This window comes from Pseudomyrmex gracilis, unplaced genomic scaffold (genome assembly GCF_002006095.1).
Source record: "Pseudomyrmex gracilis isolate BER0280 unplaced genomic scaffold, ASM200609v1 scaffold_420, whole genome shotgun sequence".
Lineage (NCBI taxonomy): Eukaryota > Metazoa > Arthropoda > Insecta > Hymenoptera > Formicidae > Pseudomyrmex > Pseudomyrmex gracilis.
Window position 1 is genome coordinate 36,817 of NW_018021004.1, and position 13,763 is coordinate 50,579.

At 40.0% G+C, this 13,763-nt stretch overlaps 1 protein-coding gene and 1 long non-coding RNA gene across 5 annotated transcripts in view; both read right to left on the reverse strand.

Annotated features, from left to right (window-relative positions):
* Nucleotides 1–493: 493 nt before the first annotated feature.
* Nucleotides 494–13,763, reverse strand: part of LOC109860589 (trafficking kinesin-binding protein milt) — a 34,883-nt gene continuing 21,613 nt past the window's right edge. For all 4 annotated transcript variants that reach the window (XM_020439793.1, XM_020439795.1, XM_020439796.1 and 1 more), the window contains 6 exons: nucleotides 6,448–6,524; nucleotides 4,839–5,214; nucleotides 4,514–4,749; nucleotides 4,152–4,345; nucleotides 3,808–4,047; nucleotides 494–3,729 (listed from right to left, as the gene is read on the reverse strand). In XM_020439793.1, the coding sequence (XP_020295382.1) occupies nucleotides 2,259–3,729; nucleotides 3,808–4,047; nucleotides 4,152–4,345; nucleotides 4,514–4,749; nucleotides 4,839–5,214; nucleotides 6,448–6,524 (2,594 nt within the window). In that variant the 3' untranslated portion in view covers nucleotides 494–2,258. The remainder of the gene's footprint in view (nucleotides 3,730–3,807; nucleotides 4,048–4,151; nucleotides 4,346–4,513; nucleotides 4,750–4,838; nucleotides 5,215–6,447; nucleotides 6,525–13,763) is intronic.
* On the reverse strand, nucleotides 10,582–12,796 carry LOC109860592. Its single transcript, XR_002250839.1, has 3 exons — nucleotides 12,489–12,796; nucleotides 11,115–11,205; nucleotides 10,582–11,020 (listed from the first exon to the last, which is right to left on the reverse strand). It is a non-coding gene; the product is annotated as an uncharacterized LOC109860592 (long non-coding RNA).

Sequence of the window (13,763 nt, forward strand, 5' to 3'; positions counted from 1 at the left end):
ACCAATGAAACCCGCATTCCACAGTACCCCCATTGTACATAGATTTTGTAGCCATTATCTACGCTGGAATCACGCGAGCTAGCGGTCTAGTGTAGTATATAGAAGTCTGTGGCTGTGTCCAGTTAAGCAAGATGGAACGAACGCAGGAAATGCAGGAAATGCAGGAAATACAGGAATTGAAATGCAGGAATAGCAGGAATTGAAAGAAGTCAAGAAAGTGGAAAAGAAGAAAAGAGAAGGTGGCTCCCCGATCTGTTGCGGAGATGCGAAGAAGCAGACAACTGTTATCTGTTGATAACGGATCTGCTGAACAGATTTGAAAAACACGATGAATCTCATCACTTCGTTTAGGTTTTTTATTTAGTTCTTTTATTTACATCAGCTATTTTGCTGCATCTTTCTTTCAATTAATTCTCGAGAAGGATCAAAAGAACTAGCGTGTGAGGAGATGATAGCGGTAGATGCAAACCAGGTAAAATATCGACACACACAGTTATTTTCCAACTTAATTTATTACTATTTGTACGTCTGTGTGTACAAAGCTGCGTCGAGCTAAACTTTCTTCCCTTTCTTATATATAATACAGTTCTTTTACAGTTTAAAGGAACTCGCCTTTGTTTTTTTCGTTTGCAGAAAATAAAATAGAAATAAATTATTAAGATACGAGAATAATCAGAAAAAAAAACCACTAAAAAATATTTTAAGGCATTTTTTCATCGCTTTGCCGCACTTTATTACAACTATGTACAGTATCCCTATTAAATCAACGCTAAATGCACAATCTTCCGTGCGCAAAGACTGACAATAGCATCGACAGTGCCGCTACACGTACTCTTTCAAACAAGCGTTTGCCGAAGAAAAATAAATTAGCACCGAAACAGACTGACTTTGTGCAAAAAAAATCATAGAAATTGAACCAAAGCAGCAGTTTTCCTAATTTTTTTCCTCCAGTAGTTTTTTTTTTGTACACTACTGATTTATATTGTGTGTATGTGTGTAAGTGATACATATATACTAGAGCTCACTTTTGAGTCATTGGAGCTGTGAATTTTGAATACATAATATTAATTACCCTGCGAGTATTATTTTTTTAAAACTGTTTTTGTGTATCATCTTGTTTCCTTTGTTATTCAAATTATTACCATCAAATAGATCTCTTTTGACTAGATAAGTATGGACTGTGTGTATGTTGGTCAGAAGAAATGCAATACAATTGTAACCCGAGTGTTTTTCATAACAAAATTAAAAATAAAAATGAACAAAATTTAACAAAAATAAAAATTATAAGAGTTTAAAGAGCTCTTAAAAAATATACATAAATATATAATACATACGTATATTTTTAACAGCAAAATATAGCAGTCTTAATTTGTCATTTTAACTTTTAAGTCTTTTGAGTTTTTAAATGCTAAATATAAAACTACAATTTATATTGAACAATGCACTCTAGTAGTTGAATAATATATTTATAGTTGCTTTCCTGTAGTTTTTTTTCTCTTCGAAAATAGTGATAATGTAACAAGACATTTGGCACAGTCCATAGATATATAGTCAATCGTAAGCGAATTATATCCTGTTCATAACCCACATCGAGTAGTTACAGTCGATCACAAAGTTGAAGTTAACGGGATTGAGCCTTTGTAAACTTCAACGTAATCATAAAATTAAATAATCTTTAAGTATATATTTTCAGTTATTGACCAATTTTCCTTTTCATTTGCCACAAACTACCAAATGTGTCTACCTCTTCTTCGTATATCCCGATTTTAGTTCTTTATACTTTTTATTGAGATAAAAGGTATTTTGTGCTTACTGTACAGATTGTGTTAAAAAAACTCGTGTTTTTTGTCTCACTTTTTAACAATCACGATTTTCTAAATAAAATTTTAAAATATAATAAATTTGTAATATACAAAGATACTTTGTATATTACTAACTGTGATTCGTATAGGATCATTAGACCTATTAGATTTGAGTCATCGGAATTCGTGTGTGAAAAAGATTTGTGTATTTTATAAAATTGATCATTGGATTAAAAGCCGCTGTACACAAATCAAAATGCCGACAATAAACAGCACGCCCATCATTTACAACATAATGATAGGCGCATATATCATGCACTCAAGCGATAAACGCACGAACTGAAAATCCTGCACTTTGAACACCGAAAACATTTTTTCGCTAATGTATTTAAAAATTAATTTGCTGAAATCAATCAATTCGTTTCCCTACATCGCACTACAAATCCTACAAAATATTCACAATAAGCCGCCCTTGCGGCCGAACAGAAGCGAACTAATTGCTCCCAGCGCCGACTGCGTGGCAGACTCTTTAGTGACTGGCGGCGAAACCGGCGGTTTAACTCGTCCCAAATCGGGTCTCGTCGCTTTAGCACCTGATCGCCGCTGTCGATCCGGCGACTGACCCGCGGCTCTCGAATTAAATGCACTGGAACCGGGCACAGTAGACTCCTTGTCGTTCCGTTTGCTTGATAACGGTGGTTTACCCGACACGACTTGATCGCTAATAGAGGATGTTGAAGACGAAGGAGATATCAATTTCTCTTGGCTGCTACTGGAGGACATTGAGGTTTTGAGGAAAGTTAGTTGCGCCATCGGGCTGCCAGTCGAGCGACGCGTGTACAGAGCGCCTTGCAGTGCCAACGGTGAGATCGACGAGTTAACAGTAGTTGCCATTATCGTGTCAATTCCAATTCTCTCCAATTTCTCAACCAGGCGTATTCCGGTGAGAGCCTTTTTATCGGAACGCGATATATTCGATTTTGATCTCTTCTTCTTGGATGATGCCGGCGGTTCGTAATTAAAGGTGCGCCTTAACAGTTCCGCGCCGGTACTGAGCAGTCCAAACGTCAGATACGCGCCGCTCTCCAGAAGCGGCGGCGACGATGATCTCGTAGGCGACAAACTCGCATCCGGACTGTTACACGGCGTAGCGGTCGGCGAAAAGTTCCTCTCGTCCGTAGGCGTGCCTACACACGAAGGCGTGACAGCTTTGATACCTCTTTCGTTCAGCATCTTGGCCAGTCCAAGCGTAGTGGAAAACGTGGACGTAGAGTTGCGACGACTGTGCGTGCGAGGGGTACTCATGCCAGAATTCATGCCCGAGTTCATGCCACTGTTAGGCGCTGTGGCAACGCGACTGCCGACGATGCTCGGTGTCACGCTGCTGGTGGTATGATCATCCGGATGCATTACGGTACTATTTGTAAAGGTGTAAACGGAACCGGTGTCCTGGAATGGTTTTCCAGGATTGGAGGTGTACTCTTCGTCTTCCTCTAGATCGCTGAGAGTGAATGTCAAGAGGCCGAGATCTTCAAGAGCACGGCCACCCCTCGTCTGTACTCCCGGCCTGTCTTCTAACAAACCGCCCAGTGTTGGCGTCGCCAATCGCGACCAATGATGCAATGTCTGCGAGCCTTCCAACGGTTTAACAATCTGCAACTTTTGCGGAATACGCCACGCGTTGGCACCGAAACCGCTCAAATTGCCGCTACTACCGGTCGACATGATGCTGTCGGGAGTGCGACAATCAAACGGCGGAAAAGTTGAAGGGGAGTGTATCGCACCGCCGTCATAATCGTAATTGTAACCGGCACCTGTACTGAGACACGCACGTCTGGCTAACACCTCGGCCGGTGTTAGACGACGCAGAGCAGCTTCCAGATCAGCTGCACCGGGAGCACCAGGTATACCCATTCCCTGCGGAGCTCTGAATATAAACAAGAGTTTCATATGTTATTAGTTACAGAAGACCATCAATCTTGAGAAAAAAAGATAAAATACATACGGATAATCTTCTGCTTCGTGAACAGACCCTTCGCTCTCACTATGACCAGTAGAGTCCAAGCTAGGAAATGCGGACGCGTGTGGTCGTATTTGTCCGCAACTCATGCGGGGACCAACCGAATTGGTAGACAATGTTGACGTTGTCATAGAACCTATCTTGGGAAATTGATTGGGATCTAAACCTGCGTACGATGTTCGGGACGCGCTTCGAACGGTTTCGAATACCTTCTTGTAGGTTGGTCTGGAGAAGAAGAAACAATAAAAATAGATTTATAACTTAATAAATATAAATATAAAAAAAGTGCAGCTCGTGAGGTGATGTGCAACAAAAATTGTGCAACGTACATTCGATCGCCTGTGCTGATCCCGGAATCAACACTCAATTCCGAGTAAAGAGACGATTCCAATTCAGAAGCTATAGAATCCGGTTGGGGCGCTGCACCCATCGATGGGAACAACGATCCGCCGCGCACAGTTGGCATTCCGCGTTTCCTTTGTTTTCGCAACTGCTCTTGCGTTTCAGCTAGCAAATTCACCACCTGGCATGCAAACAAATATACGACATGTACAGCGTATTTTTAGTAAACTTATACAGATCTCGATCTATTATATATTTATCAAGGTTTTTAACTACACAATATAATACAATAGACAGTTAACAGTAATTAATCGTATTTTTCTATCATTTCGTTCTGATGCGCCCATACCTCCGCATAACGCTCTTTGAATTCGGCCAGTTCGTTGGCAAGCGTATTTTGATTATCTCTAGTGATGACTAGCGTCGCTCCCACTTCGTCGTGCTCCGCCATGAGCTGAGCAAGCCTGAGTTCCGTCTCTTTTAATTTCGCAGTGAGACTGATTATCTGCTCGTGCTGCAGTCGATTCTCCTCTTTCTGACGACCGAGTTCCTCTGCTATTCCGTCCACCTCCATGTTGGCAGTTGCTGTCAATCAATTAGTTTGAAAGTTACAACAACTGTTTCGAAAAATATTTAATGCAACAATAAACGCGTGCAACAGATTTATATTATACCTAATTGCGCTGCAATGTCCTTCACAAGTCTTGTTTCTTGCTCTTCGCAATTGTCGGCGTCGTGCGACAACTTCGCAAACTCGGTGCGCAGTTGCTTGTTCTCTTCTTCCAGAGTGTTAACCTTCCTCTGCAGCATCTCCAGGTTGATCCCACGGAAGCCGGTCGGTGTCCCGGCCTCTGAGCTAGACTCATCCACATCGTTCGTCAATATCTGTATCAGCTCAGCTTTCTTCAACACCTCATGATTCAGCTGAGTGATCTTCTCGTTTGACTCCTTGAGCTCGGCCTCCAACGAGTTTACCGTGGTCTCGAGTTTCTGATTGTGCGCCAGCAATTCCTTACCGATGCGCGCTGTCAGTTCCAAGTCTTTCTCTTTCTGTTGAAAAAGAAAGATCCAGCTGTTTCTTTTTTGTCATGCTGTTAATGTTTCAATAATTCCTGGATTATTGAAAATAAAAAATAACAGAAAAAATCATAAGATCACCCGAGTAGAAAATGGATTAGGGTTTGCCTGCATTTTGCTTCGGGCGCAATCAGGTAATCTCATGACATGCCTTATTGTGGAAAGCTTGATCCCGGCGCTATTAGTGCCTATATATCAGGGTTATCATATTATTTGACACGCGTGGCATCCTTGTCGGCGCCGCAATGAGGGCTGCTCTATTAGGGCCTAATTAAGGAAATCCTTATGCGGCCCTTATTGGGTGTTTTCTAAAATTCTCTATCAAAAATGTGCGCACGACAAATTGAAATGGAAACATCGAGAGTTTGGTGAACATTTCTTTGTGAAATCGCAATTCTTACTGTTGTAAATACTGTACATGTGTAATGTGTAATGTGAAATAAAAAATAACGAATCGTGCAGAAAAAATTAGAAAATTAACACGAATATGTGTTAAAAGATTTCGTGCAATTCGAAAAAAAGTACGTACATACTACATTAAAATTTTTTATTTTATATAATATATATATATATAAATCGCAACTAATATTCAACGTAAGGCTCTAATGACTGTCAAAATGTCTCTTAGACAACAATAATATATATTATATATAATAATTTCTCTATTATAATCATTTTCTTTTTTTTATGTGTGTGATTATATTTTGTGACATTTTAATTTTGTGATACTTTAATTTTCATGTAAGATGCACACACATTTTATATATAGTTTATAAATAAATAATTATATGTAAATTAAAAAGTCTAATATCAATCCACAAACCTTCTTCTTTCTCTTACAGTCCTCTATCAGGGCTTTATAAAGATCCGCCGTACTAGGGCCCGATTAGAAAACTGTTATCAGGGCCATACGTAACACAACGTTACATTTTTGATCAGGGCGCGCTGTCAGGTTGCCTTAATAAGATCTGATCAGGCAACAGGTCAAAACCTAGCGCGCCCTTCTCAGGGCCGCGTTTGATTTTCTACTCGGGCGATTGTTTATTCTAACTGTCGATTGTTCACACAGCTCTATCGATTCGTCAACACAATTATATTATCGGTTTACTTTCAGATACATATACCGATATTGCAATCGGTGAAAATTGAACGACGCGATGCGCGTAGCACTCGACTCTAACTTCTAGCTTTTCCGCTCGAGCTTACCTCCTCCAGAAGCCTTGTAACTGCCTCTATGTCATTATAGGTCTTGGTCATTTGGCTCACCCGGTTGCTACATAAGACTGTAACAAAATAAAATTTGTTGTTACATTGCTCGCTGGGAAAACACAGTTTTTTCTAAAAAAAAAAAAAAAAAAAAATAATACGAGTATATGCAGAGAGGCCGTCGGGACTATGAATGTCCGAATCTTGAACACTACAAGCGAGAAACATTTGCCTTATTTTGCATGGTGATAGAAATAAATCTATTTTGTAATACTATTTTCAATGTTGTGTTTACACAAGTACACTAATTCTATGTGGTTAGTGATTGATATAATATAACGATGTAACATTTCTTTTTACGTAAATTACATACGTATTTGTATTATCTATTTACAGAAGTGATCACACATTGCGTGCGGTACAATGCACTTCTTTACAACTTGTAAAGAGCACACACAATCGATGCACAGTAGTGTCATATTTCTTTTTTATCGAACGGCGTTTTGCGCACGATCTATTTGCGTATCGGTGACGCTCGTTGACTTTGTGATAGAAACCGCGGTTCGATTTCAGCAAGTTTGAATCGCGTTGCTACATGCGAAAAATCTCTGCGTTTATTGACACAACAAAATCTTTATTTTCATGTTCACTTGTTCGCAGCATAAACAATTATTGTACTCACCAAAACGAGTTTTGGTTTAAATTTTGATGCGCAACAGAAATATCGAAGTGTGAGTTATAATATCACGAACGAAGCTCATCTCAGAAGCGAACCGAGTAGACAGACAGAATATAATACACGTTCGATCTTTCCGCATGTGACTCGCTAATCGATTTCTCGCTATTTATAAATCTTCTGTGTCAGCAAGTAACTTCTAAAATGTGAGCAATTATTCAGTTCAAATGCGAACAAAGTACACATTCCGGTCAGATATTTATATGTACGTAATTATGCATGTAATTGTTTTTCTTGCGCCGTATGTGACTGTAATAAATTACGTTGGAAATATTACCTGTGAGTTCACGAAGTTTAAAAGATTCTGATACGATTCTCACATGTTGGGAACAATCGCGATCTCGTGACACGTGCGTGCCAAAAGTGCGCATAAACATTGCTTTTACTTATTATGAAACAAATTATTTAAAATAATTTGTTTACATTTTTTGTGCACTTCATATATTTATTAATAGATTAGCTTTGTTCTTTTTCATTCACTTCATAAAAATTATTAATAAATAAGTTCGTTACGTTCTCTTTTGTTCACTTTATAAAAATTTAGATCCGCCATATTTTTTTATTTGTTTTTGAAAGATTAATAAATCAGGTTCACACTATCGTCCTCTCTCTTTTTATTTCACACACGTTTTTAAACGCAGGAAAAAAATAATATAATCCTGTTTTTCTACTTTAAGTTTTGTTGTTTCAACTTTGTTGTTCTTTTTTAAGTTTGTTATACTTCGAGTTTTTGCAAAAACACAAACGAGAGACCAACAGATGCTTGCTCGTTTCGCGCACGAGACGGACTGTAAGAAAATTCGCGAAGAGAATCGTGAACAGACAAACGATCGCGTGTATGTCTTGTATTGAGAAATGCGTGTCTATCTAATGAGAGCAACGAGAAAACGCGGCACGCGAAAACGGAAAGAAACAGGAAAGCGTGGAGAGATGACGCTCGTCGCGCTGCGCGAGAGAGTTGTGGCATTGAATCTCTCCCTTTACACTATCCCTTTTCATCGATCGACTTTCCACCCGGTTGTCCAAAAGCGCAGACGCACGTCCATCTCTTGCACGTGGCGCCGCATCCCTGAGCCCTCTCCACTGTCCTCCGTGATATCCAAAATAAACACATCCAAAAGAAAATTTCTGTGCGCGTTGCACGGAAAAAAAAGCATTGGAAAAAAAAAATTAGTTATCGTGAATTTATTTAGAAGTCACTGAACTTTGTTAAAACTTCGTTCGAAAATTTTGGTTTTATAAAGAAGCTATTATCTCGCAAAATTGAGATAAACGTAAATTACCATTGATTGACGAAGATATTCGATGGTATTTTCATTACATAAGTAGATTCGTACAAGTGTTCTTCTTCGCTAAAGAAAGAACTGTAATAACGTTGAAGAAGCGAGACTAAACGAATGTAATAGGTCGCTTTCAATTCCAATATGTAAGACGCACGCGCTTCGATGCCCACCGCTGCATTCCGAAGTGCTCTCTTCGTCGTCTTCGTAACGACGATGTCCTCCGCGTGAAGTATGTTAACAGACACCTTCACGGCCAATTGATCGCGATGATCGAGGAGCGAATTTTCAGAGAGAATCCGGCGCGGATTCCTCGATATGTGAAGCAAAGATTTCCCTTGCAAAGTTTAAAGAAGTAAAAATATATTAAGAGACAATACTAATAGTAAAATTCGATACTCTGAAAATATACAAATTTTTTGAACACTGTCGCGAAATTCATTTCACACATTAAAACTCGTTTGTTTCAAGAGTGTGCTAGATAAATATTTCATATCTGCTCCTGGATTATGGAATATCGAACTAGACGCATACAGCCTGGGAATTTGCATCGATGATGATGCGAGAGTTCGGTATGGGACACTTCTTTAAAACCGGTCCCTGTCTCTCCTTTTCCGTTCACCGAGACAACGCATGGACTCGTCGATCTGGTATGATGAGAATGCAGATACGGCTATCTCGTGCCGCATAGAAGGCATCCTCACGAGGATGCATGTAAATGCACGTTCTGCGTGTACGTTAACCCGACATCAACGTGAAATTACCTATTTCTGTGGAGATTGTTTCATTCCGCAACTGTAAAGCGAAACTTCGCTAAAGCGTGTCCCGAAGCAAAATCTATGACGCATGATGTGTGACAACAGCAAGTGAGAATACAACAATACAATAAAATATTTCTACGTGGACAGAAAAACGTAAACACAAACTGCGCAAAAACAAGAAGAAATTTAACATAAGCATGTTTTTTGCAAAATCGATTGGTATCTTATCGAAAATTTTATCACGCGAAACAAACCGTTACTTGTTTATCGCGCGCGATGTACAACTTATCTAACGCACATGCAATCGCGCAATCTACGCTGGTATTTTTTAAGTCGTATAATAAATCGACGACGTTTTTTTTTGAACAATATTTTTCAAAGGTGATAACAAAACTTGGAAGCAGCACGAAAAAGAAATAACACAACTGGGTGTGAAAGAAGTCGAGTGATTTAAGATGACGACGAGATACTTAGAAGTGTCCACACTGCGCCAGATAAATACATGACGTTTGGTCAAATATTTTTTTTTGTCTGCGCCGAGTAAATTTACATTTGCAGCTCTTTGAAGAGTATAAAGGAATATTACAAATATATATTTTAGAAATATTACAAAAATACATTTCAGATATTGCGCTGATTAGAATACAAAATAGCGGGGAACAAGAATGTTGAGAGAAAGTAAGAAAGTTACATAATTCGTAATGCGTCTGTGTAATTAGATAATAAACGTGATCGATTGATCGGAATGTTTAAGCCTTCTTCTCTTTCGCAGATTATCTTCTCGCAATTAACGGAAAACTAGCTGTGTTTCAAAACAAACTCTGACGCAGTGCGAACACGAGAGAGACAACGACGTGTAGTGACCACAGGCGAACAAACAGCAAAATCACGGATTACTGACAGGAGGCGCACGTGCGGGATGCCTCCGTCGGCGAGCCAAGAAGGAACAACGGCAGGCCCTCGACGGCGCAGCTCTTGCATCCCCAACAGGGCGCGCCGACCTTCGTCGTCGGTATCGTGGACGCGGTACCGGAGACGAGGTAGTTGGCCGCCTCGAACAAGGACAAGCACTCCTCGTCGTCCTCGACGTCGGAGTCGACGTCACAGCGCCCCATGCCGGACGTTGTCGGTCTGATGTCATCGTCGTACTCATACGGATCATCCTCTTGCGGATCGTCGCGGCCGTGCTCGTCCGGCTCCACGACGTCCGGCGTCGACGTCCTCCTCTCGCGAGTAGCCGCGTTGTCCTCCTCCAGGATATACGCGTGGTCCGTGGACCGGTTCCGGGATCAAGAGCTGTCATATAATAGTTGTTCACGACGCGCTTCAACTGGTGCGCGGAAATGCACTGCGAGGAAAATGAAGAACGATCGGGTGCACAGCACAAGCGGAGAAACATAAATTCATCTATCAATGCGACTGCATTCAAATGATGACTAATAATGATGTTTTTTATATATCTTTATGTTATAAATTATAAAATAACATATTAAAAAAATAATAATAACGCAACAAATTCCAGCGATGATTCTGGATCACCCTAATTTTCTGTTTTAAATATTTCATAAACATTGGTCGAGTTCTTTTTGTTTAAAAATAACAAAACAGAATGTAATTGAAACCGTTGACATATGTGCGTAACGGAATTTCGAATTAACGTCTCTATTAACTGTGACTTCTTGTTCTACTGATTGATATCTAACTACAATAAAGCGTCTTTTGTTATCATTTCCCGTATGTGCACTTTCTCTTTCATATTGTCCCGGATTCGTGATATCAATCTCCGTTGACTCGACCTGAAATATTCCAAATGATGACGCTAATAGGAAGATGATACACGGCAGAGGCAGCAAAAAACAAGTCGCGACCGCATCGCGCTTCGTATATCACCTTGAGGTAAAGACGTGCAGGTAATTATTGATTTTCTTCGTGCGCCACGCTTGCATAAGAATCTGCAGCAAGCAGGTATAATCGAGAGAATCTACGAAACACTTTGATTAAACGATTAAACAAGTTTGTAACGCAAGCACATGTAGCTGTAAGATGGCTTCACGCGATATTTCGAACATTTTACGTAATCAAAGACACAAACAAACAAAAAATTTAATTTATGCATTTACAATAAATTTTTTTCTTTATATATTCACGTATATTATTTTTTTTCTTGCTTCTATCGTCATCTTTAAATTGTCATGTAATTTTTTTCTGAACAGGTCCTTCGTGTATTTAAACGATTGAAAAGTATAAAAGAAAATCCGGTACCGCAAAGTTCTCTTGATTATTACTGTGTAACCAGTATCATTTTGTGTTTCCTGCTTTCTGCAACGTGAATGCAAATTACCGATTGCAAAATAATCGGATTATGAAATCCGCGCTTTTGTTTTATCCATGCCGTTTCTTATGTTTTTTATGTCCTATTTCGCGCGGCAACGCAATTAATGTGCAATTGTCTCGTACGTTTAATAATATAGTTTTTATATCTGTTTTTCAAGTCTTCAGGAACTAAAGCTAAGCGAACAAAGAACTTATATTGCATAATTAGACGCTAATTCGAGGCCGTTATCGGCACTGTGCGAATCCCCATTACGACGAGCTAATGTAATATTAGATTCGACGAGAAGAGATCGTTGGATTTCAGTCGAGGTAAATGTAATTTGTGTTAAAGCAACCAACTGACAGTTACATAAAATTTCACTGCAAATCATACAAAAAAAATTCTAATTTAAAATCCAAGTTAGAAAAAATTTATTCTTGTGAGTTTTCTTCGGGAAAACAAAAAATTTTATAACTAATAAATAAGTAAAACTATTTTACGAACATTTATTTAAATAAATATGAAAAATAGTACAAATAAGTGTGAAAAAAACAAACTATCAATTTATTGCGCAGACACGCAAGTACATTTCAAGTAAAACTATTTTTTTTTTTCAAAAGATATATTGTCAACATGAAAAGAAAAATGAATTTCAAAGAATGAATGACGAAGCATTGTGCATTCACGTGACGCGTTATGGTAATCGCAAGAATCGTGAATTCGTGATAACAGCTGTTAGAAAGACAGAACAACAAATTAAGAAAGAGATGAAGATAGGACACGATCAAACTTCAAGTTCTGGTCGCGCGACGCGACGAAAGTTTTTCAACGCAACCAAAACAGCGTTCGAGATCTCGCGATTCACCATCTTGTAATCAATTACTCGGGACTTAATTGGCGCTACATATACACGTGCACAAATTAATGTCGCAATTAATGAGATTATTTACCATCCAACGGATTATTCCACCGCACAAGCGAGTTGACAGCGGGGCGAAGCCGGCAGAGCGTCTGACGTCACTCCGACGACGACTCACAGGAATTCACCTCGGCATTGCCAACGCGCGCGTACCAACTTTTCGGAAACGAGACGGACGTCGCGTTGTCACATACCGAGTTTTCGCGCAATGCGCGGCTCTCCAATGCCACAATTCTGCTATTATAGGCGTGATCGTCGTAGCGATACAAACGCAGCGGCGTGCACGAGATTGAAACGAAACGTCACGCGAGTGCGACCAAGATCAATGCGCCATCTTAAATCGCCCGTGCCGCACAACCGGAACGCCGTGGAACGGGAACGCGCGGGCGGAACGAGAGAACCACCCGTTCAGCGCGCGCACAACCCCGCCAATTTATAAAAAGGAAAGGTGGTGGCTCTAACCCCAGTAGTGCATTGCGCCGCAACCCTTCAACCTTGGCGCGTCGCGGCGCTCAATTAAACGGCAACTCCCAAGTCGATCTTATTTATCCGCCTCGCTCGTCGGTTTTGCATGCATAAATTTTATCAAGAAAATTGAAAAGTAATATATCATGTATATATATTTAGGCTACTGGCAACACAAAAATTGAATCTTCACATTACAATTACCGAGTAATTTTATTGTTTTTAATTTTTAGTTTTGCAATTTATATTTTTTTCTTTTCTGAAAATTTTATTTTATTATTGAGAGCTTGCATCACATTGTAAACGGCAATTTTAAAGAAACGATGACGACGTATAAACACGACGCGCGCTATTACAACGTCGATCAAAAAATTTGTTGCCCTGTTATGACGTGTGTCGGAGCCCGCGCGGTAGCGAAGACTCCGCGAGATTGCATCCTGTTTCGTAGGTGAAACATGAATGGAAGTAGCGCGCGGAAGCGCTCTTCTCTCTCGCATCGTCGGGATAACGCACCATGAAAATCCATGTTTTCACGGTCGCGACGCCGCTTTCCGTGGAAGTCGCGCGTATTCGAAATACCCGCGATCTCTCCCAAGCGTGTCGAATTATATCTCGGCGCGCTCGAAAGCACGATATCGATCGATTCGAGGTCGATTTGACAAGGTCGCGCGTTTCGGCCTGACCTCTCACGTTGACAAACGAACGCGTCGAGTAGAAAACGTATTTCCTTGCACCGGGTAAGAAGAAAAAATACATGCAAAAACACGATGCTTATTAGCTTTAAATCGTCAAACAAGTTTCTAAACGAGATTCTTGGTCGGAAGAAAGATTAAAACTGCGC